This window comes from Bos indicus x Bos taurus, chromosome 1 (genome assembly GCF_003369695.1).
Source record: "Bos indicus x Bos taurus breed Angus x Brahman F1 hybrid chromosome 1, Bos_hybrid_MaternalHap_v2.0, whole genome shotgun sequence".
NCBI lineage: Eukaryota > Metazoa > Chordata > Mammalia > Artiodactyla > Bovidae > Bos > Bos indicus x Bos taurus.
The window spans coordinates 80,367,493-80,392,659 of NC_040076.1; the positions used below are offsets into that span (position 1 = coordinate 80,367,493).

Below are 25,167 nucleotides of genomic sequence, written 5' to 3' on the forward strand. Positions count from 1 at the left end.
AAAAATTAACAACAGAATGTATTTAAAAACAGACTTCTCCAGTTGGCATTTCAAATGAAACAGCTAACAATTAACTCCAACCCTTTGTACAGTGTCTTCTGGAGTCCTCTTGCAGCTTTAATTCTTGAAACTTGGGCGGCAGCACCAGACATAAATCCCAAAGGGAGAGGTATTGTTAAACCTTTTGCTGGTCATTCTTTTCTCAACACAAATGGACAAATTCTTAAGCCTGCTTACTCATTTCATGACTGTCATTAGAAGAAAAAAAACCAAACTTGCATATTGAAAATGAAAACAAATACACACACAAAAAAAACCCCTGCAGATAATAAATATCGCTGATTCACTTATTTTAAAACAAAGTCCAATTTTATTCATTCTTAATATCCTTGCAGTCCATTGTAAACCTTCTGCACTGATCCTTGTTTCAGTAGCTGTTTGATACCTGGGGAAAGAATGAACAAATGACTCCATTAACAAAAATGCAGCTTAAAGAGCATGTTTCACAGAGAGGCTCCACAAAAGGCCCTAGGACAAGCAAGGATTGGAATTAAACAAGTAACTACCCTTGTCCAACTTCATCACATGTGGATACCCATACACGCACGTCCAAGGTGAGCCCTTGTCTTTGTGTCTCAGGCAGACACACAACACACACATCGCACAAAATCCCATGAGAAGAGGCAACTGGAATGGACAGAAAGTTCTTCAGCTGTCTTCCATCCCTTCTTCTTTGTCCTCTTTCCACTTTTGACCTCTTTCCTTTACCTTTTCCTTTTTACTTACAACCCACCACCTGGGCCCTCTTCTCAAGCAACCATTGCAGCCTTCACCCTCCAAGCCTCTGATCCTTCTAAAGCAGATCTCATCTTTCCCTGAACAGTAAACATTATACCCTCACCTTCTCTTGCTTCCTCTGACAACTGTTCTTTTGGAAAATCCACATCGAAAGTGATTATTAAAGAGCCCTTGATGTTGTTGTTGTCAAAGTTGGGGAGCCCTTCCCCTTTCTTCCATAGCTTGGCTCCGGGTCTGGTGATCTTATCGCGGGAAATATGTACCTGAAAAGCAAAAGGGGATGCTAGAGAAGGACTGTACTCTCGGAGCACAACACAGCTTCTGGTGAGCACTGATACCCAGAGCTCATGTCACAGCTCAGCAGAGCATCAGGATGAAGGGGCGAGCAAAACATGTCTCTGTGGCTGCAAAGGACTAAAGTAACCTCAACATCAGCCACAAGAAGGCTTTAAAAGGACAGACTTTTAAAAGAACTAGTTTGCTTACCTTGTGACCATCCAAGTGAGTAATGTCCATATCAAAGCCCACCAGGGACTCTACGAGGGAGATTGTCACATTTGTGTATAAGTCATCTCCTCGCCTTTCAAATATTGAGTGCCTGGAAGGGAACAAGGTAAACATCAGTAACTTTCAAAGCCTTTTTTTGGGAGAGTTCAAAAAGGTTTTAGACAAGTCATGGAAAAGGATGGATACCACTCTTTCAAACAATAAGCATCTCTTAAGACACTCCTTTGTGTACAGTATTAATAGAGACTATAAAGTTAGTAGGATTTATTAAACCCTCATCTTCAGGAGCTTATGATCAGCAACAGCAAAAGCATATAATTAAAATACAAGTAATCAGATTATGGAAAAAAGAGAAGGACAACTTCTGGCCGTGGAATTGGGGGAGAAGGGCATCAGAGATCAGCGGGAATCCCAGAGCTGGGTTTATAAGGCCCAGTCAGCTCTGAAGCTATAGATAAGGAGGGTGCATGGGAGGCTGGGGACAGGACAAGAGGGAATTCTGGCAGATATGGACTTGAGAAGGGACTAGGTTTATTCATGGAACAGAACATATCCCAGTTTCCCGGGAAGTGATCAGAAAGACAAGGCAGATGAAGAACACTGGGGAAAGATCACTGAGATTAAGGAGTGCTATGAGAGAGATAAAAGTCTTTGGCACTGGGGGCCCATTTCTCCATATTTGGGTGGGAATCCTGTTTCAATGAATCCTTAGAAGTAGAGGCATCACTGGTCTCCAAGATGGTAAACAAGAAAGCCTGAGTTCCAGGCAAAATTCTTATGTAAGGGGCACTGCATGTTGAAGAGAGGCAACCAGGGAAGCTGCCCAGCAGCTGCAGATGACGTCACAGTAGGTCGTTTCTATGGAAAAGTCTCCCATTATTGCATAGGGCGCATTTCCTCAGTTAATATCTCTGACCTCCTTGTCTGCTTCTCTTTCACAGCTCCTTACTTGTCTTGTCAATGCTCTCCTCCCAACATCTTTCAGAATCTTAAGTCCTGAGTAAATAAATATTTAGACTCAATAAGAGGCTCCAACCCAAAGAAGGCTTCCAAACTGAGATGACTTACTTGACAACTTTGATTCGGAACCGCAGGTCTCCTGGCTCTCCATCCACGTGAGGCTCACCTACTCAGAAGAGATTACCACACATTGTAAGCGGAACACTGCAAATCTGTTTGGTAGCTGAAAAAAGTTTTTAAAGCCACTAACTTGGGCTTTGACCGTTAAGCCTATCTGTGAGCGCAGTCTCTCTACCTGGTTATATCAAATTTCAGATTAGTGAGGCTCACCTGTGCCTCAGGCACAGAAGTAAATAAGTTGACCTATTTCCTAAACAAAGAATGATTCACTGATTTCTGAACCTTATAAAGCTATTTTTTCTTCTAGAGTTTTAAATTTAACCCCAAAATGAGGTCTGAGAGCATCTTATTAATGCCAATTAGAGTTACATCTCTTCTTTTATTGCAGAGTTCACATTACTCCATTAAGTTCTGAACATCTTAAACTTTGATATAATTCAGGCTGTGTGTGCATGCTAGGTCGCTCAGTCGTGTCTGATTCTTTGCAACCCCATGGACCATAGTCCTCCAGGCTCCTCTGTCCATGGGATTCTCTAGGCAAGAATACTGAAGGGGGTTGCTATGCGTTCCTCCAGGGGATCTTCCTGATCTAGGGATCAAACCCACGTTTCTTATGCCCCCTGCACTGGCAAGCAGGTTCTTTATCACCAGTGCCACCTGGGAAGCCCAATTTAGGCTACTGGACAGTAACTTTTGGCCATTGTATTCAGAGGATAAACAGTAATGCTAGAGCTTAAAGATGGTCACAAAAGGCTTCCTGTGTCCTAAAAAACGATGGAAGTGTGTTGGAAATGATGCATGCATTTACTATGTGGCCATGAAGTGTGGGGTGAGGTGGGAGGTTTCATAAGCAATCAGAGAGCAGAAAGTTACGGTAATAAAACATCAATGTCAATATTTCACCTTCTCCAATGAAGGGGTACTCCATGCCGTCTCTCACCCCAGGTTCAATTTCTACCTCCAGTGTTCGTTCTTCATTCACTAGTCTGAGACAAAGAGAATTTAAAAGGAAAAACAAATGAAAATATAAACCAAATCCCAGACACAGATAATTCAAATTTTATCTACTCAATCTACTTTTTCTTGGAAGACTAGTCTGTATCTCTAGATGACAAAGCCACTTGATATCCACTTACACCTTCCACCTGCCAAATGCCAGGGCAAAGCTTCTATATATCAAGTAATCACACAACCACTGGTTCCAAAAGGGCCTACAGTGGGCTGGCTGCTTTAACACGAGGATCAGTAGCAGAGAAAACCACTTACACTTACATAAATGTCCACCTGAAAGGACAGTGTCATGTTTATCAGAAAATCTAACAGGTGAGTTTATCCTATTTGATTTTTTCCCCTGATCCCACAAATAGCTAGATTTAATATATACAACTGAAGGTTCAATTATATAGTTGTGTTCATAATATAATCAGCAAACAGTATGTCTCTAATCTGAAATTTAGCTGGACATGTAAGATTGCTCTAAATATTCCAAGTAGAAAAAAATGGAATACCAACAGCCTTAAGAATATTCAGAAATAAAGCTGATTAGTTTATAGACATAAAAGAAGATATTCAGAAGAGATACTTTAAGAAGAAACAAAAATGTTAATTTCTTTCCTCTGGCAGGACATGAGGAAGAGAGGGAAGGAAAAAAATCTAGGTATGGACCATTGGCATTTTATTAGACCAATGAGATGATTAAAGTGTCCCTTGGCAGAGCAAACAAGGTGCTTCTACTCACTTGACATTCGGGCACTCGTCGCAGACCACCTCCTGGGTCATCTGGAAGCGCCCGGGGCCCAGCTGGGTGGTCCGCATCTCCTGCCTGCAGTTGCACTTCCGTTTGCCAGGGGCCTGCCTCGCCACGGGTTTGTTTCTAACCACCTAGGAAGTGCACACACAGCATAAGCTTCTCTTTTGCATCCCCCAGATTTCAGTTTCCTCACTGGATGTGGGCTGGAACCTTCCCTTCTCTCCCAAGCCATCCTTCAGAGAGACCCACAGCTGAGAGAAGTCCTGGAGGAGTTACAAGTCAGCCCCCACACAGGACTGTAGTAAATGGATCTTTAACGGACTCAAATAGGATCACTTTCTCCAAGCCACAAAGAAATACTACTGAGTTAACATAGTCCACAGAATTACTATTTCTTGAGAAATCTGAGCTGTGTAAAGCAGGAGCCCTGAAGAACAACCACAGCCTTCAAAAGCTGGCATGTGGCTCCCACTCCAAGATTAGCCATGATTAACCTCATGAAAACACTTCCTTGTTTCAGGCAACTCAATCTGGCAGTGTTTTCCAATGCTGCCTCAGTCTAGATACTCAGCCTGTAAGAAGAGACACAATGAGCATCTCCTTGTAGCTGACTGCAATCGAACATTCTGATCCCTCCAAATCAAAGGAAACTAAAATATATGAAGAAACGCATGTCTATGCCGCTGAATGAGGCAAATGCTTGGAGAAAAATCCCTCAAAGCCTACGAATGTATGAAGCCCAGTTCAACAGAATAAACAATAAAAGTAATTAGAGCTGACAGTTATGGCACTTACTGTGTGCCAAGCAAGGCCCTAATCACATATATTTACGAACTCTTTATGACATAGATGCCGCTATCGTCTCCATTTTACAGAGAATGGAATGAGAGTACAGCAAGGCTCAGTAATATGACCAAGGTCACACAACCAATGTACGGCAGAGCCAGGACTCTAAATCAGGCAGGCTAGCTCCAACGTCTGTACTTCTAACCACTATGCTCTTTTAGAGTAATTATTTTTCTTAAAAAGAATCGACCGTGGGGGCATTTAAATAGCAAGGTCACATACATATATTCTTTACAATAATTAGATTAACAAGGAATTTGTTTAGGAGCATGCTAACTACAAGAAAGTGATGTGTACTTTATGTATAGTCAATGACTACAGACAACAGGCCTGCAAGGGAACATGGGAAATTATTCTCTGTACTTGAACATAGGTATAAGGCTTCCTAAAAGCGCTGTTTGGAATTGGAAAAAAACTGGAAACAACCTACATGCTTATTGATCCAGTGTGGTCGCAGTGAAATTCTATTCAGTAGAATTATAGCTGTAAGCAACAACATGGGTGAATCCCGACAATATTAAGAGTAAGTAAAAAAAAGGGCAGTCTCACAAGATAATGTACAGTCTGATGATGTTTTCAGAAAGCCAGAAACAATGTGAGTGAACGAAATACTATTCAGGTATACATACACATATAATAGAACAAATAAACAAGGAGTGGCAACAGAGACGAAACTCAGGATACGACGTAGTCACCTTGGAAGGGAGGTGGGGGATGGGATAGGGAAGTAGCATGTAGGTAGATACAAGTCATGGTTTATTGTTTTATTAAGTTCTGGGGCTGAGAGATGAGTTCATAACAATTACAGCGTATCATGAACCAAGGATTATGATTAATTCAATTCTATGCACTGCCCCCCTTCCTAAAAGACAGAGAAGGTACCCAAAAACCTCTTAGTTTTAGTCATAAGAACACATTCTAGAGAATATGAAGAGCTGAATAATTTGGACTTACTTCTACAAAATTTCCTGCATACACTTCTTCCAAAGTGACTTCTAGATCTACAATAATATCACTTCCTCTTGGAATATTTCTGTCTTGCTGACGAGGGGTTCCTCCAAACATGAAACCAAAATCTCCAAAGAAGCTGTTGGTAAGTGTAAAATCATCAGGAAAAGAAATCAGAATTCACCTCTTACAATTTTAGTTTTCTTCACACTGATAAAATACTGTGACCTACCAATGAGCAAAACTGAAAGACATTTTTAATACATACACTGAAGTAATAACATCATCTATAACTTATATAGTATTTATAGTATAGATATACAGCACATATATATTGCCCCAACACAAAAAACTTTTTAATATTGTCTAGATTGCAGCCATGAAATTAAAAGACGCTTACTCCTTGGAAAGAAAGTTATGACCAACCTAGATCGCATATTCAAAAGCAGAGACATTACTTTGCCAACAAAGGTCCATCTAGTCAAGGCTATGATTTTTCCAGTGGTCATGTATGGATGTGAGAGTTGGACTGTGAAGAAGGCTGAGCGCCGAAGAATTGATGCTTTTGAACTGTGGTGTTGGAGAAGACTCTTGAGAGTCCCTTGGACTGCAAGGAGATCCAACCAGTCCATTCTAAAGGAGATCAGTCCTGGGATTTCTTTGGAAGGAATGATGCTAAAGCTGAAACTCCAGTACTTTGGCCATCTCATGAGAAGAGTTGACTCATTGGAAAAGACTCTGATGCTGGGAGGGCTTGGGGGCAGGAGGAGAAGGGGACGACAGAGGATGAGATGGTTGGATAGCATCACTGACTCGATGGATGTGAGTGTGAGTGAACTCCGGGAGTTGGGGATGGACAGGGAGGCCTGGCGTGCTGTGATTCATGGGGTCGCAGAGTCGGACACGACTGAGCGACTGAACTGAACTGAAGACATACAGTACAGTGTATAAAGTATGCCAGTGAATTCTTAATCAATGAAAAAAAATCTCTTTAATGCTGACAAATACCAGAATATAATGGAGATATTGAGAAAGGGTATAGTATATATAAGCCCATGTATTGCTGAACCCAGTAGTAATTTTGGACTCTTGTAGTGTTCACCTTTATATGCTTTTTAGATACTAACTTTGGTGAAAGAAGCTACTGCTTTGTACAAAAATCTTGGATACATAATTAAACTAAAAAAGCATCAGCCTCAGTAAAACTCTGGATCTGACAGAAAAGGAAGTTCTGGTCTCATACGATCAAAATTAACTTGTGTTAAATAACAGAAGCATCACTTTAAATATTTAAAGCATCACTTTAAGGTTAATATAAACAATGACCTTTAACTTCATAGGAGTTCTAATCATAATCTTAAATTTTGGTTAAGAAGTCTCAGATGTCAGCATAGTGATGACAACTATACAACCCCTCAACCCCTCCCTCCAGAAAAAAAAAAAGACAAAAAAAACCCCAGTCTCGGTGAATAGACTCCCTGAATCTTGAATAAAAGCAGAGGGGGAGGATTTTGGTGCAGGAGGGGCATGGGCAGAGCCTTTTCTCTTTCTGGCATCTCTGGCTATCACTTCTAACTGCCAAGAGGTTCGAACAGAACACTTCCCTGGTAGGCTAAAGCAGCCAAATCAATCCTGCGGAAGAGGAGGATTTCCTAACCGTATTACTCACACATCTTCACAGGTCCTAAAAATCTACCATCACCCCCAAACACTAAACATAGCAACTGTGATTCTTACTTTTTTTGAGTTCACAAAACTCTTTAAGAATCTGAAGAAAGCACTGCATCCTCCCCACAGAAATGCATATTCAAATATCTTTTTATTTATAATTTGACTCAAAACCCCCAATCAGGACCTCCTGTTTATGCATCATCAGAGCACATGAAAATTCAAATGTTCAATAAAGTGGGCCTCAAAGAGTGGGAAGGTAAGGTGTTTATCATCCAGCCACTCAGCCTCCTCAGAAAGCTGGGAGCAGCAAGAGACGGACAGTCTCTGCCCTGACTCCTTCCACCAATGCTGATGATCACAATCATCCCTTTCTTGCTGCCAGGATGAAGAGGCAGCTTTGGGTATAGCGGCAGGAATTTCTCTCTCTTACAAGAATCACCTTGCTCAGTAAGTGGTTTGCAGATTTGAAGACAGCGAGGAGACAAATGGAACTGGTTTCCAACATATATCACCCTCAACAGAGTCGGGATTGATTCAACTGATATGGTTGGCTAGGAGGACATCCCTGTAAGTACTACCTGTCTTTGCTTGAGCTTTGTGAAAATAGAGAAGTATATTCCCATACAAAGGATGATGAATGACCTTCTGGTCAAGGATCAGTTGAGTTGTACTCTTCATCAAAAGATTCTGAACAAGGGAGCAAGGATAATTCTTTAATAATCACTAAGTGATCCACTCTCAGACACTAATACCTTGCAGATGGATAAATTACTTACTGTGAAAAAATGTCTCCATGGGAGCTCTGATGCCCATCTTTCAAGCCCTCTTCACCATATGTATCATACTGTTTCCGTTTCTCACTATCCGATAGAACCTGGGGGCAAAAGCCAGTGGAGGAAACGATTATGAATTGGTAATGGTTTGATAAGGTGCATTCACATTTATGTTTTAAAATTTTTTAACTCTGATACTGTGTGTAAAATTTTAGTGGATTGTGGTTTTTATTATGTACGGTATTAAGGCATGTTTAAGAGTTAGTAAATTCTTTGATCAGCGTTCATTTTGTAACTTTTCACAATGCTCAACTCATGTTTTTAATTTAAATTGATCAGAACTCACCTAGCTGCATAAACATCATGCAGATTAGCACTAACAAGATTAGCGACATGGCTATGAATGTGAGGGCAGTAACAGGAAAGAGTGAGATGAATTCCTCAGGTTCACTTCCCATGTAGTTTGACTCCCATACTTAGGCTGCTAACCACTATGCTATATTATCTCTCTAAACTATAAACCCGCCAGACAAGACTGTCATTAGTCACAGAAGCAGTAAATAAGGACAGCCTTCAACTTTGCTCAGCCTCACGTATCTATACCATAAGCTCTACCCGACACTACCCCAGACAAATTAAGAGATTGGAAAGTCGAGGGAATCAAATGAAAGGTCTCCAGAAAGGTCTACACTGCGATATTTTCATATTCCCCTTTCATTCTTTTGATATATGTAGAAATCCATTTGTGGAAGAGTGCTGTCTGGCACATACAGCTCATAACGCCCTGAGTCTGAATTGCAAAGAGTGAAAAGGGACACTGCTCTACAAAGGATGCTCAAGCTCAATTTCACAACTTGAAAAAAGACTTTCTAAAGTTTTAATAAAAGATCTTCACGACCAAGATAATCACGATGGTGTGATCACTGACCTAGAGCCAGACATCCTGGAATGTGAAGTCAAGTGGGCCTTAGATAGCATCACTATGAACAAAGCTAGTGGAGGTGATGGAATTCCAGTTGAGCTCTTTCAAATCCTGAAAGATGATGCTCTGAAAGTGCTGCGCTCAATATGCCAGCAAATTTGGAAAACTCAGCAGTGGCCACAGGACTGGAAAAGGTCAGTTTTCATTCCAATCCCAAAGAAAGGCAATGCCAAAGAATGCTCAAACTACCACACAATTGCACTCATCTCACACACTAGTAAAGTAATGCTCAAAATTCTCCAAGCCAGGCTTCAGCAATACCTGAACCGTGAACTTCCAGATGTTCAAGCTGGTTTTAGAAAAGGCAGAGGAGCCAGAGATCAAATTGCCAACATCCACTGGATCATCGAAAAAGCAAGAGAGTTCCAGAAAAATACCTATCTCTGCTTTATTGACTATGCCAAAACCTTTGACTGTGTGGATCACAATAAACTGTGGAAAATTCTGAAAGAGATGGGAATACCAGACCACCTGACCTGCCTCTTGAGAAACTTATATGCAGGTCAGGAAACAACAGTTAGAACTGGACATGGAACAACAGACTGGTTCCAAATAGGAAAAGGAGTACGTCAAGGCTGTGTATTGTCACCCTGCTTATTTAACTTATATGCAGAATACATCATGAGAAATGCTGGGCTGGAGGAAGCACAAGCTGGAATCAAGATTGCCGGAGAAATATCAATAACCTCAGATATGCAGATGACACCACCCTTCTGGCAGAAAGTGAAGAGGAACTAAAAAGCCTCTTGATGAAAGTGAAAGAGGAAAGTGAAAAAGTTGGCTTAAAGCTCAACATTCAGAAAACGAAGATCATGACATCTGGTCCCATCACTTCATGGGAAATAGATGGGGAAACAGTGGAAACAGTGGCTGACTTTATTTTTTTGGGCTCCAAAATCACTGCAGATGGTGACTGCAGCCATGAAATTAAAAGACGCTTACTCCTTGGAAGGAAAGTTATGACCAACCTAGATAGCATATTCAAAAGCAGAGACATTACTTTGCCAACAAAGGTCTGTCTAGTCAAGGCTATGGTTTTTCCAGTAGTCATGTGTGGATGTGAGAGTTGGACTGTGAAGAAAGCTGAGCCCCGAAGAATTGATGCTTTTGAACTGTGGTGTTGGAGAAGACTCTTGAGAGTCTCTTGGACTGCAAGGAGATCAACCAGTCCATTCTGAAGGAGATCAGCCCTGGGATTTCTTTGGAAGGAATGATGCTAAAGCTGAAACTCCAGTACTTTGACCACCTCATGCAAAGAGTTGACTCATTGGAAAAGACTCTGATGCTGGGAGGACTGGGGGCAGGAGGAGAAGGGGACAACAGAGGATGAGATGGCTGGATGGTATCACTGACTTGATGGACATGAGTCTCAGTGAACTCTGTGAGTTGGTGATGGACAGGGAGGCCTGGCATGCTGCGATTCATGCGGTCACAAAGAGTTGGACGCGACTGAGTGACTGAACTGAACTGAACTGACTGAAGTTTTAATGGTTTTACAAAACTAGATGCTCAGTCATAAGTATATGCTTTCTCATGGGACCATTTCATATCTAGAATAAAGAATGTAAAACAAAATAAACTTCAGTGTTATTCAAAATCTGCCTTCCAAAAAAAGCCTCCCATTTATTGACAGCATTCTGAAATATATGCACTTTGAAGGGGCTTCCCTGGTAGCTCAGTGGTAAAGAATCCGCCTGCTAAGCAGGAGATGCGGGTTTGATCCCTGGATTGGGAAGACTCCCTGGAGAAGGAAATGGCAACCCTCTCCAGAATTCCTGTCTGGAGAATTCCATGGACAGAGGAGCCTGGAGGGCTACAGTCCCATGGCATCGCAAAGAGACTGACAGAACTTAGCAACTAAACAACAACATAACTTTGAAAATTAAACAACTTTATGTTCTTTGGTATTCTTACATTTCTATTTAGATAGCAGACTGAAGGAAAAAGTTCTTTGAAACTCATGCTTGTGTTGGCTCAGGAAAAAAAAAGGTTGGAAGTATATGGGGCTTGTTGACTCAGCAAAAGAAAGGGAAGATCTGATTGGCATATGTAAATAGGACACATTTTTGGCTCAGGGCCTGAATGATGTGTAAGGAACCACAGTAAAAAAATCTATTAACATTTAAGATACATTCAGAAGGATAAGAAGAAAGTCAGTGTATAAGAAAGTGAGCATTCTTAAAATCAAAGAGAAATGAGTTAGACTAGAAATGACTAGAGTACTCAACTAAAGCCACTATGATAGAGCAGGTGAAAAATAAAGGGTTTGATAAATATCCTTAAAAAAAAAAAAAGCTACTTTGGGGAAATAGAAATGGGCAGAGTTAACTTAAAAAACAAACAAAAAAAACCTCATTATTATGTGATCAGGATTTTCAATATTTTCACTTTCAAGTCCACTTCTCTGTTCTTGTCTTGGCAAAGAAATGAATTCCAGATTGGATCCATAAGAAATTCCATTTCAAACCCCTCCAAACAAAGACTATTTTTAAGTCAGCTTCTTTTTGGACATAGGAGGCTTCTGTAATAACTCATCCAAAACTACCCTCAAAGTTATCTATTATCATTCACTTACTCCTCACTTCTCTTCTATCTAAAGAATGCAGTTTTATTACAGTCTTGGAAACTTTTTTTTTTAAGAGAAAGAAAGGAATTTCTTAGTTGACTGGCCAATCAACCAGTCTCAACTAATTAAAATGCCTGCAGTAATCTCAGCTCAGTAGAGAAGACAGATGTATTCACAATAGACCCTTCAACTTTAGTGAGATTTTGATTTGTGGACACTAATTTATTCAAGGGCCAAAGATAGGCAATCAAGTGAAAGACGCAAAGAAGAAAGAAAATTTGAACTGGGGACTAGAAAGGTTCTGAGTTAAATTGCAATCTCATTGAATGATGCATGTATAGCCTGCCTAGGTCATGGTGAAACAACATGCAGAATCTATAAAGAGCACGGAAAATTCTTAGCAACAGTTCTCCCAGAAAATATTTTTTATTATTGGGTTTCTAGCAAGCAATGGGAGTATTCATGGTAAATAAAGTGCAAAACATGGAATCCATATTAACAAGAAACAAAATGTTACATACAGTAATTTAAGAGGGTCCACCAACCCTCTCAAGTTTATTTGTGAGCCTAAGGTTAAGAATTTTGGTCCTATAGGTGTTGAGAGAAGAAAGGGAAACCCCATTAGTTTTAAGTTTCATGAGCATATAAATCACTTTTACTTCATTCACTTCTTTAACCCAGGAGGCCTTGGAATCCCGTCTTTGTGGTTTTTTCCCACTAAAATATTTTTCAGACTTGTTTCCAATCTTCTCACTATACAGGGATTTAATCTGAATTCAGAAGCTGTAGCTCCCTGACTACTGGAGTCAAATTATTTTTTTCTGTGCCCTTTTAGGAAATGGGAATAAATGGTGACTAGAATTGATAACACTGTATTGTATAGCTGCAAGTTGTGAAGAAAGCAGAACTTAAATGTCCTCACTATAAAAAGAAATACATGATGTGATGGATTGAGCAAAATCCTTTCACAATGTATACACATATCAAATCACCACAAGGCACACTTTAAATATCTTACAATTTCATTTATCAATTATATCTCAACAAAGCTGAAAAAAAATAAAACCACAGATCTCTTATCCTATTTCTAGGAGAAAGGTGAATTGCAACACATGCAAAGCAGCTAACTCTTAAATTAATACACATGAAAGATTATCAGTTGCTTATTTGTAAAAATTTTTTCACCATTGTGTTCTGTAAAATGGTTCTGTGTGAAATGGTTTTTCAAATAGCAAAAAAGGTGATTAAGGATTCAGTAAATATTCCTCTGTGTTGTTAAAAATGAAAAAGAAAGAAAGAAAATGGGAATAAGAATATGCCCAGCTCTACTATATTTCATGTTGTCCTAATGAAGATTAAATGAAATGATACACATCAAAGTGTTTTAACCTCTAGATTAGAGGTTGCAAATTCAAACTATAGCTATGTTTTCTTTGATCTGCACATAAAAGAAAATTTTAAATTGAATTACTTCCCAACATGTTATAACCAGGAAAATTTACCAAAAAAATCAGGAATTCCACTCCTCTAGAAAAATTAAATGATCTGGCAACACAGTGCTTACTTCTATATATGGCAAAAACTGGTTGGGGTTGAACACCAGCTGCTCCCTTGAAATGAGTCAAGTCTTCAGTTTGTCACAGTCCTCTTCATTCCCTGTTGATTGCTAAAATGGCGGCAGAATATCCACTCTCCTGTTTTATCTTATACCTGCCATGCATATTATCTGCCTGGTCCATATAGGCAGGTGGATTTGCAATCCTCATTTAGATTTTGTTTCTGCTTCTGGCTCCAACTTCCAAACACACCGACCGAAGATCAATCTACTAATTAATCTACCAATTCTATCTGCTTTCATTCATCTTTGTTAACACTACTCTCCTTAATAAAACAAATGCTGATATGAAAAGGGGAAGGAAGTGTAGTACCTTCTAAAATACATGTACAATATAGCATTGAGTACTACTTTTATCTGTTGTCTATTTCTTTTAAAAAGTGACCTGAAAAATGGGAGTGTTACTCTGCGTTACACAGTCTTTTCTGTATCTGCAGGTTTTATTTATACTTTACCTTCTTCCTGACTCACCTCATAAGCAGCACCCAGATCCTGGAATTTCTCCTGTGCTCGTGGATCATCAGGATTCCGGTCAGGATGAAGCTGCAGGGCTAGTTTCCTGTAGGCCTTTTTAATATCCTTTATAGAGGCACTGCGAGGCACCCCCAAGATCTTATAGAAGTCTCGCCTGGGGATGCAGGAGAGGGAGAAGATACTTCATTAAAAGGTTATACATTACATTTTTAAAAGTGAATTTTTTTCCTTTACATTTAGGTTTGTGTATGAGCAAAGAGGTAGGAAAATGAAGGTACATGTGTGACACACAGAAAGAATAACTAAAAAAAAACACACCAGAATTTGTAATGAGTTTCATACATTGAAGCAATCATAATGAGAGGCTACGTACTTTTTGAACAATGCTAGGATTATTCAAAGTATCTGTGACATTCTTCTCCTACTAGTTTTAGTCAAGAAAATCATTTTCTTATTTTATGGTCACACATTATTTCCAAGCAAGAACTCTATAATCAAATTGAGTCTCTTTGTCATCCTCTATTACTGACTTCAAATGACTGCTTCCAAAGATCAAATAACCTCAAAGGATGATTTTCTTTACGCAAAAAGATTGTATCACATAAACGTTCTGACCAACAGTAGCACTCTTGGAATGTTAAAGATGAAGTGACTGAAATTAACTTCAGAGGTTAACATAGAAGTTAAGTCAAAGCCCAAACAAGAGAAGTCTGAAAAGAGAATAACATTCATTTGAATGTATGAGTTGTGGATTTTTGCGCCGAAAAAGAGAAAATATCAACTTTGCAGTCATTCAGTCAGTTCAGTCACTCAGTCGTGTCCGACTCTTTGCGACTCCATGGCTGTAGCACGCCAGGCCTCCCTGTCCATCACCAATTCCCGGAGCTTGCTCAAACTCATGTCCATCGAGTTAGTGATGCCATCCATCTATCTCATCCTCTGTCATCCACTTCTCCTCCTGCCTTCAATCTTTCCCAGCATCAGGGTCTTTTCCAATCAGTCAGTTCTTCACATCAGGTGGCCAAAGTATTGGAATTTCAGCTTCAGCATCAGTCCTGCCAATGAATATTCAGGACTGATTTCCTTTAGGATGGACTGGTTGGATGTCCTTGCTGTCTAAGGGACTCTCAAGGATCTTCTCCAACACCACAGTTCAAAAGCATCAATTCTTTGGCACTCAGTCCAACTCTCACATCCATATATGACTACTGGAAAAACCATAGCCTTGACTAAATGGACCTTTGTTGGCAAAGTAATGTTTCTGCTTTTTAATATGCTGTCTAGGTTGCTCATAGCTTTTCTTCCAAGGAGCAAGCATCTTTTAATTTCATGGCTGCAGTCACCATCTGCAGTGATTTTGGAGCCCCAAAAAATAAAGTCTCTCACTGTTTCCATTACTAGGAGTTATTCCAGTTTGTCTAGATCAAGTCTTAATCACAGCCAGCTGCTGGAACCCATATGCTGGTGCCTATAAGTCTCAGCAGCTGCAAATATGCACATGGCATAAGTTAGGAGACAAAGTGCAGAGCCACTGACCTCCTTGCCAGGAACTATGCTAGAACTAAATTAACTGGAGAGCGAATCTTTGCAGGAAAGGCCAATGGGAAGACAGAATCAGACTAATAAACTTTGAGGGCAGGGACCATATCCAGTCCATAGAAGACACCAATAAATATTCATTGAATGAAATGACTAAATAAGTATGCTCTCAAAAGTCTATCCCTTTAGCCAGCAGAAATTATTCTGAAAATACACTCTCTCAACCAAGGGATGGGAAAGTTATTCACAGTGGAGATAATGTAGGAGTGATGATAATTTTAAAATGTAGTGGGGGAAAAATGCATTGGGGTACCAAGATCCATGCAATATACCAGAGAACTTTAAAAAAAAATGATTTAATAAGCTCTAAGTCACACTTTAGGGAAATCATATAAACATTTTATGTGTAAGTTTTTAAAATTATCACTGATAAGGGGATGAAGATTATTCCATGAGGATTATTTAGGTGCTTTATCCCCCTCCCCCCAAATATACGAAAGCTGGCATCTCTTGAGACAAAACTAGATAAAGGTTCACTAATGTTAACAACAAAAGAGCTAACTATATAAAAAATGAGGCTTACTTAGGATATACTTAATATAAAAATGGTTAAGAAATAGCCAAGAAAAACACAGGGAGATGGTTGGCACAGCTCAGTATCAACATTACAGTTCCCAAGAGACTCCTTTATGAAAGACTTAAGTTTATAGTTGGGCTTCCCTGGTGGCTCAGATGGTAAAGAATCTGCTTGCAATGCAAGGGACCTAGGTTTGATTGCTGGGTCGGGAAGATCTCCTGGAGAAGGAAATGGCAACCCACTTCAATATTCTTGCCTGGAGAATTCCAAGGACACAGAAGCCTGGTGGGTTTCTAGGAACCATGGGGTTCCAAAGAGTTGGATAGAACTGAGTGATTAGCACTTTCACTTTTTCACTAACTTTATAGTTAAGAGTATTAACAGGATTTATACTGACATCTTGTTCCAACAATTTAAGGTACACATTGCTTTAAGTGCAAAAAGTGCTAACAAAAACATGTTAAAAATACAATAAAGTTTTACCCAGGAGAAGAAGATTTTTATTTTAGAAATATAAGATGTTTCACAAGAAAAAAAACAAAAACCCAACAAAGTTTAAGCATATATGCACACAGGGGTAAAAAAAACTTTTAAGAGAATAACAAGCACTTAAAGTGTCAAGTTCTTCTAGGTAGTGCTTTCTCCTTTCAGAGTAACCTACAAACTTGTCAGAAGCTAACTGCAAAGAGATCCAACCAGTCCATTCTGAAGGAGATCAGCCCTGGGATTTCTTTGGAAGGAATGATGCTAAAGCTGAAACTCCAGTACTTTGGCCACCTCATGCAAAGAGTTGACTCATTGGAAAAGACCCTGATGCTGGGAGGGATTGGGGGCAGGAGGAGAAGGGGATGACAGAGGATGAGAAGGATGGATGGCATCACTGACTCGATGGACGTGAGTCTGAGTGAACTCTGGGAGTTGGTGATGGACAGGGAGGCCTGGCGTGCTGTGATTCATGGGGTCGCAAAGAGTCGGACACGACTGAGCGACTGAACTGAACTGAAGGATTTACTATTTTCCACATTCTAAATATGAGCCTGGCATATCAAATTCAGTGGGCACCGGGCCTACAGGATAGTGGATCTTAAAGGCTGGAGAATGTCTAGAGTCCAGGAGGTCCTGCTTCCTTCAAACAGGTGGCACATTATCATCCTCATGTCAAAGATGGGAATTTAGGTTTTCTTTCAAAGTCACATAATTCATAAGTTGAGTGGGGCTAGAATTCCAATCTACTGTCTATTGGTAAAATGTTTCTCCCTTCTGCTTGTAATACTACTCAGCTCCCTAAGAATGCTCCCTGGAGAGACAGTGAGGCATGATAACAGCTTAGGCTCAGTATCTCACGAAGCTGCAAGGTACAAGGGCTCTTCAAAGGGTCTGCCTTGCTCCCTCAATCCAATTTCTTTCAGTCCCGGCATGGCTACCCTACCTATTCTCCCCACTTCTTCACTTTGCCTGGCATCACAACCCACCCACTTTAATGTCAGCCCAACGGCTCGTTGTAGACTTAACACTGTCTCGTCCCCCTTCTCCAACTCAGCAGACCCCCATCCCACGTTGCGTTTGGCACTGCATCCAACCCTCGCTTCTCTGGGCAAATCTAGCTCTAGGGCTTCTGGGTCTAAGCCCCTATCACCCGGGTCACCCACTGTCCTCCTCTCCATCCCACTAGCCTGGCCCACACTACCCACTCCTCTCCACCGCCTCACCACAGCAACGCCCCTTTCCACTCCCCCCGTCGGACAATGTCCCCTTCTCTCCCCAGCCTCCTTCCCAGCCAAGACTGACTTAATGGCCCAGTGCCCGCAGATTCCAATTCCTCACCCGGCGATCACGGTCCCGATGAGGTACAGCAGCAACAGGCAGAAGGTGCCCAGGTTCTGCGGGGCCATAGTCCCTCTGTGCCGGCCCCGGCCCCCCGCACTCCTCACAGCCCCCGCCGCCGCGTCGGTTCGCCAGCCCACCCAGCCCTGAGAGACCGCCTTACACCCAGGTCTCCGACTTAGTTAGGAGCGACAGCTAGCTTGCCCCCTCCTCTACCAGTCACTTCCCGGGAGTCCCGAGTCCCGGCGAGAGAAGCCCCTAGCGGGCCAGAGCCAATCGCTGCTCCGGACATCACACGCGGCCGGCGCCTCACAGCCAATCAGTGCAGTACACTTCACCTCCGAAGCGGCGCGGGCGGCCAGTTAGGCTTCGGAACTTCAGCCGCAGCTCCCGGCCAATTAGAAGGGGAAACGTCAGACAATCGCGCCGCCGCAGGAATCCGTCCGGCCCAGGCACCTGCCAGTCGGAGAAAATTACGTAAAGATTGGTGATGTAGGATGTGTTCCTAGAGCCGGCGTCCACGGTACCAGAAGTTTCCCTCCGCCCGCCTCCTTGGACTCTCTACCAATCACAAGGCTCTTCCTCCAGCACTGGCCAATTGCAGGAGGGAGGTTTTATCTCGGTTACAAGTCCAGGAATTTCATTCATACAGAGCTAGGCGCTGGACGCCCGGGAGGAGGTACGCGAGCGAGATGGGCGGGGACAATGACTGAAAGTCAACGGTACAACGGACGCGACGCTTAGGTCATGTTTTGCCTTCTCCTAACAAAACTCACGAGAAAACTGTCTTGGTTTCGCAAAGAAGAGGCCTGATGTCCGTGGAAGCAGACAGACTCAGGTTCGAATTCAGCTTCCACCACTTCTAGCGGTGAGAACATGCGCCTTGTCCCTAGTCTGAGTCTAAGCTTCTTTTCTACAAAACTGAGGCACAGCATTTACTGATAGTATTGTGAAATTTTAATCTGTAAGCCGTCTAGCGCAGCGTCTGGCACATAGTAAGCACGCAAAGAATAATAAATATTATTACACTTAAGAGAACCAAAAAAAAAAAAAAAAAGAAACGACCCTCTGACCCCTTCCACCCGCCCCTTTGCTCATTTCAGTAAATCACCACCTAGTTGTTCACTGCAAAGCTACAGGTATCTTCCTTGATTTCTCTCCTGTGTCCCCTATCCGAATCTTTACCTTTAAACCATTTCTTGAATCTGTCCACTATTATATATCTCCACCACCTCTTGGCCAAATCACATCATCTCCCACCAGGCAAGGGCTTCCTAACTGGTCTCCCTGCCTCCACTCCTAATATCTTAGGATCTCTTTCTCACCCCGACCCTTTTCCCTGCCATGATTTTTTACACACATGTCAGATCATATAATTTCTCTGCTTAAAAGCCTCGAATGACTTTCCATTGCACTTACAATAAGATCCCCAGCCTTTATACTAGCTGTTAGATAATATAATAATGTTTCCTTGTTTAGCCACTAAGTCGTGTCCAACTCTTTGTCACCCCATGGACTGTAGCCTGCCAGGCTCCTCTGTCCATGGGATTCTCCAGGCAAGAATACTGGAGTGGGTTGCTATTTCCTTCTCCAGGGGATCTTCCTGACCCAGGGATTAAAACCCATGTCTCCTGCATTGGCAGGTGGATTCTTTACCACTGAGTCACCAGGGAAGCCCCATAAGAAACGTCTAAAGAGATTTAAAATATATCAATTATATATATGTATATCACTTGGGTATCATACACATTAAAAATATTAATAGGCAGCAAAAGACAAATATACAACTTTAAATAAACCATCTGTCTAATTATTCTCTAAATGGGTAACTAGTGCCTAAAAAGTTTAAAGAGGAATACTGGCCTAGCTGAGTCAATGTTAAAACATTGATAATATAAAGAAATAGATTTGTTCAGTTGCTCAGTCATGTCTGTATCTGACTCTTTGCAACCCCATGGACAGCAGCAGACCAGGCTTTCCTGTCCTTCACTATCTCCAGTAGTTTGCTCAAACTCATGTCCATTCAATCGATGATACCATCCAACTATCTCATCCTCAGGAAGAGAATGGGTGACAGAAAGAAATTGAAGCAGTCACCCAAATTTTCAGAATAATGTTAATCCTAGAAAATATCTTAGTTCTAAAATCTAGTAACATCCCAAAGGCGAGAGTCTCTTCCTTTACAATCCTAAAAGTTTGTACTGTTACATCTCAAAAAATAAGGAATATGTATAAAGTCAGATTAAGATGATAATCAAAAATAAAATCTCTCAGTCTAGAATATAAAGAGCTGGGGAAGTAGGAGAATGATACTGTTCAAACATGCCAATGATCATCTGCAGAATAAATATAATGAAATAAAAATTTATGGGAACTTAAATAGAAAAAGCAAACCTCACAGATAAATATTTGAACCATGATTGGCAATGCAGCTTTGGTGATCAAGTGATCACGGCAGGCAGCAGGCAGAAGTCAGAATTAGGAAGCAGGACATGGGGAGGCATGTATTAATGAATGTGCCCTGACTCTCAGCATCATTCCAGTGTGCCACTAGCCAAGTTTCAAGTGCTCTATAGCCACATGTGGCCAGTAAGAAACATTATTTTTCAATAAAGCTGGGAAAAAAAGAACAAAAAACATATATGATCTGTACCTTCACCTAGTATACTCCTTACCACGTTTTCCAGCAAAACAGTTTCCTTTATCTTTTTTGACTACATCAAGCTCATTCCTGGTTAGGGCCTTTATTCTAGTTGGTTTCTGCCTGAAACACTCTTCCCTCAGATCCTAACAGGGGTGACTCCTTTTTAAACTCAGATAACAGCTTAAATTCACCACTTTATAGAAGACTTCCTTGACCGAGCAACCAAAATTAGCAACTATTGAATCTCTGTTCTTACACTGCCCTGTTTTATTTTATTATTTTCATCCCTGCCCTAACAGTCACACATACTGGAATGCCAGTTTCATGAGAGCATGAATCTGGACTGTTCTCTTAACAGCTGTTTAAGGCAGCAGCTTAGCACAGAGTCTGCCATGGCGTAAAAGTCGCTTCCACTGTGATCTTCGTGTGCTGGCTTCTTATTCTTCGGGCCTCAGCTCAGATTTGGCATACACCCCTTTCCCCAAATTTCGTAGCACTTACATATGAAATTATTATATTTTTTCCTAATGTATTATTTGTTCTCCCTATCAAAATATACACTCCAAGAAAGCAAGGGCTTTATGTTTTGTTCACTACTGTAATTCAAGTGGCTAACATTGTGCCAGACACAGTGCAGAGCTAAGAGGGAGACCAGGTTACTGCTTTCAGGAAGATGCCTACTAAGGGAGAGAGGCCACATGCAAGAGGAGCTAAATTGCATTTTATGGTCTTATTTACCTTTGTATCTCTCACACCTAGAGGCCATAAACGAACTAAGAAAGCAGAAAATGGCCAAAAATCATAAAATGAAAGTTTAGAGAAAGAAGTGATGTTCTTATACTAGGTGAAATCCAAAAAAACTTCTTAAAGGCAGTAACATGGAGGAAAAGCTAACAGTTAAGGAGCTCACCCTGGTCGCTCTTGCTTCAGATAGCCTGGGTTTGTATCTTTGCTCGGTCGCTGTGTTACTTTCACCTCTCTAAGCCCTAGTTTCTTCATCTGTAAAACAAGTGTACTTAGAGTGCTCTTAGGAAGACTGAGATAAGTTAAGGTGCTTTAATCAGTGCCGAGTTCATAGTATTCTATAAAAGTAAACTGTCACTTTCATTATTATTACTGATGAAAGCGTGCTGACCTTACCAGCAGCTAGTTGCTGACCACAGCTCTGTGGAGCAATAGAAAACTTCCTACTACCCTGAGTAGAAAAGCGCGACTCCAGAAAGCAGCCAGGTCTGGTTCCAGGTTCCAGCATCAAGTACTCTTGGCGCCAGCCAAGTGTTTCGCAGATCGAGAAAGAAGTACTGGTCCGCTCTAGCAATGTCGTGCGCCAGGTCTCGGTGGTGCGAGGCCTCGCGCTTGCGCAGAGGGTGGCGACGAGCGCTGGACCGGTCTGGCGCGCAAGGCACGGCCGCACCCAGAGAGGTCCGGTGGAACGGCCCGTTGCCTTTGCAGGTAACCGCTCGCGGGCCCGCGCCAGGGAGGGAGGAGAGGGACCATCTTGCTTCGGGCTCCGGCTGGGAAGGCAGCCTTTGCGCTCGCCAGGTCTTGGGTCCTCTACAGACCCTGTTAGCTGGGGCTTCTCTGTTCCCGAAGTCTGATCTGGGCGCTCTCGGGCTGCACATCCCGCCTCCTAACCTGGACCGCGTCCTACCCCGGACCGCGGATGAGGTGGCGGCGAAGCCTCGGGAGGACGGCCTTGGGCCTCACACTGGTCTCCCCTCCTAAAAAACCAGGATCCCAGGGAAGCTTTTGAAGCGGAAAGGAGCTTCCGTTTATGTTTATGAATTTAGCCGTCCCGAGTTTCGTGGTTAGAATAGAGGGTTCGTCTCCAGTGGGCTTTTGATTGCTCGCTTTAGAGACAGGTGGACTATACTGGAGCGGACCAAGATCTTCCTCACAGAACCTGCATCGTCTGATTTTACTCAGAAAATTCGAAGACAGCTGTCATCCACCCCCTCACACCCTTTCTGGGGTTCATGCTTCCATGATTCTTCACCTGGCCCTTACGTGGCCCTCCGTTTAAGACCACTCATTCTGGTAATTCTCTTCTAGATTCACTCCCACTTTCCAGATTCTCCTAAAACTGGGTTCCTAAAGTATTAATATATATGTGTGTAAGTAGCTCAGTTCTGAAGTCAGATTGACTTGAATTCTAATCCAGGTTTCTCTGCCAACTCAAGTATGTGACTCTAGGTAAGTAACTCACTTAACTTTTCTAAGCCCCAGTTTTCTCATCTGAAAATGGGGATAATATATGTATCTCTAGGTGATTGTAAGGATGAAAGAAGGTGAAAAGCATGAAATACTTAGAATGCTGCCTGGCACATAATAATCACTTAATTTATGTCCGTTATTTTTTGAACAGAGAATTCCCCAAAGAAGCACAGCTTTCTTAGAATCAAGTGCCAAACAAAAATAGCAGTAAAACTTTTTTTCATCCAGTCATAAAATGAAGGTTTTTAAAGTGAAGTTAATGCTGAGGCGTGCTCAATGAAAACCATTGGTTGGTCAACTGATGGAAAATTTTATATAATCATTTTGGAAAGCAGTGGACGTATGGTGGGAACTTGTGAAATGTCAATTACTTCATTTCACAAATGCACATTTGAAAATTTTCTCTGGGAATTAATCACAAGCCGGAATATATGCAGAAAGGTGGTAATTACAGCATTATTTATAAAAGTGAAAACATTAAACTTTATCATGGAAAAATTTCACATATATAAAAGTAGAATAGGTAAGTGAACCCCCACGTGCTCATCATCCAGCTTCAACAATGATCACTATTTTGTCTGTCTTGTTTTTGTGAAAAAATTTAAATTTACAAGGTGTCTGAAAATAGAACAGATGAATAAACGAGTATATTTTTTCAGCTTTTAAAATAATACAGAATTGTACTATACAATGCAGAATATACAGTATTATCACAACTATGAACATTCAAAAACCTGTGTAGAAAAAAGGAAGGAAGTACAGTAAAATATTAACCAGTTTCCCTTTGGTGGTAGGCCTGTGGATACTTTCCTCCCCTTCCATTTTTAGATATTTAATAAATATTCCATTAAAATAGTGTATTGTTGTTACAACAAGCAATGAACAAACAAAATCTAAAAATATTGCTCCTGAACTAAGGACAATAGAATATGCCAGAGCAGGTTCACTGTTACAGAAAATAAAGATGCTTTAATTTCCTTGATCAGTTTTTTCGGTTTGTGTTTACATGAGCGTTCTTGTCTGCCACCTCTGCTAGTGCTTGATGTTGCACTCATATGGGCAACTAACACATCCAAATCTTTAATCAATCTCATCCTCTATATGTAAGTGATTGGACTTTGAAATTTTATTCCCCTTATTTTGATTAGTGTTTGCCCTCAGGGTAGAGCAAGATTTCTGGTGATAGGATGGCTCTTTTTTTCCATTTCTTCTTTTCTTTATCCTGAGCAGGCATCTATCTCATACCTCACGCATTTATACTCTTCCTAGAACAACCACTTTGAACAAGTTAGATGGTTTTATCACATTTTTTTCTTGTTCAAATAGATTATGATGAGATCTGACCAAAAAATCTATTCTGCTTTTGTTTGATGAACTGGATTCACTTTTTAAACTGAATCTAGTACATGAAACTAATACATGTAAATGGAGAAGGCAATGGCACCCCACTCCAGCACTCTTGCTTGGAAAATCCCATGAACGGAGGAGCCTGGTGGGCCGCAGTCCATGGGGCCGCTTAGAGTTGGACACTACTGAGCGACTTCACTTTCACTTTTCACTTTCATGCATTGGAGAAGGAAATGGCAACCCACTCAGTGTTCTTGTCTGGTGAATCCCAGGGACCGGGGAGCCTGGTGGGCTGCCATCTATGGGGTGGCACAGAGTCAGACACGACTGAAGCGACTTAGCAGCAGCAGCAGCAGTACATTTAAAAGCAGTTAAGGAAAAGGTCACCTTACAAGAAAATGTGTAAATGCGTTTTGTTTCAAATTAGTTTGTAAAGAAACTTTGTTTCCTAGGTATGCAAAGAAGCCTTTTCACGCAGATGTCCTTAGAGATAATATGGATCAGTCCGGAGTTCTCCTCTGGGTGAAAGCAGAACCCTTCATAGTGGGTGCCTTGCAGATCCCCCCTCCGTCCAAGTTCAGTCTTCACTATCTCAGGAAGATATCTACCTATGTGCGAACACGGACCATAGAGGGAGGTTACCCACGCCTGTCTTGGTCTACATGGAGGCACATTGCATGTGGGAAGCTGCAGTTGGCTAAGGATCTGGCATGGCTTTACTTTGAAATGTTTGATAGTCTTGCAATGAAGACACCAGAGGAGCGCCTGGAATGGTCTGAGATTCTGTCCAACTGCATGTCTGAGGATGAAGTCGAAAAGCAAAGAAATCAGGTATGAATTTATATGTGTGTGTGTTTAGTTACTTTGGGAAATAAACTATTTAAAATTTTTGTACTAGCTGTAGAGTGTGCAAGTTTTAGATTTTATTTATTTTTTTAATATTTTAATGATGGTCAACTTTATTTTTTTGTATTTATTTTTTTAATATAAGTTTATTTATTTTAATTGGAGA

The 25,167-nt window shown here is 41.2% G+C and overlaps 2 protein-coding genes across 4 annotated transcripts in view; one reads left to right on the plus strand and one right to left on the minus strand.

The window, feature by feature from the left end:
- DNAJB11 (DnaJ heat shock protein family (Hsp40) member B11) lies at positions 1-21,892 on the minus strand. Its single transcript, XM_027538788.1, has 11 exons — positions 21,735-21,892; positions 17,951-18,406; positions 14,008-14,164; positions 8,377-8,474; positions 5,936-6,068; positions 4,124-4,266; positions 3,289-3,371; positions 2,374-2,431; positions 1,285-1,396; positions 902-1,061; positions 1-445 (listed from the first exon to the last, which is right to left on the minus strand). Exons 2-11 carry the CDS (start codon positions 18,016-18,018, stop codon positions 381-383), a joined length of 1,077 nt encoding a protein of 358 aa, XP_027394589.1. The 5' UTR covers positions 18,019-18,406; positions 21,735-21,892; the 3' UTR covers positions 1-380.
- TBCCD1 (TBCC domain containing 1) overlaps positions 18,627-25,167 on the plus strand; it is a 26,721-nt gene continuing 20,180 nt past the window's right edge. The window contains exons 1-2 of one of the 3 annotated variants that reach the window (XM_027538775.1): positions 18,627-18,818; positions 24,608-24,986. In XM_027538775.1, coding sequence (XP_027394576.1) covers positions 24,651-24,986 — 336 coding nt within the window. In that variant the 5' untranslated portion in view covers positions 18,627-18,818; positions 24,608-24,650. Of the gene's footprint in view, positions 18,819-21,958; positions 22,047-22,651; positions 22,788-24,607; positions 24,987-25,167 lie in introns of those variants that run through there. The other 2 variants (XM_027538757.1, XM_027538766.1) reach the window with 2 other exon arrangements.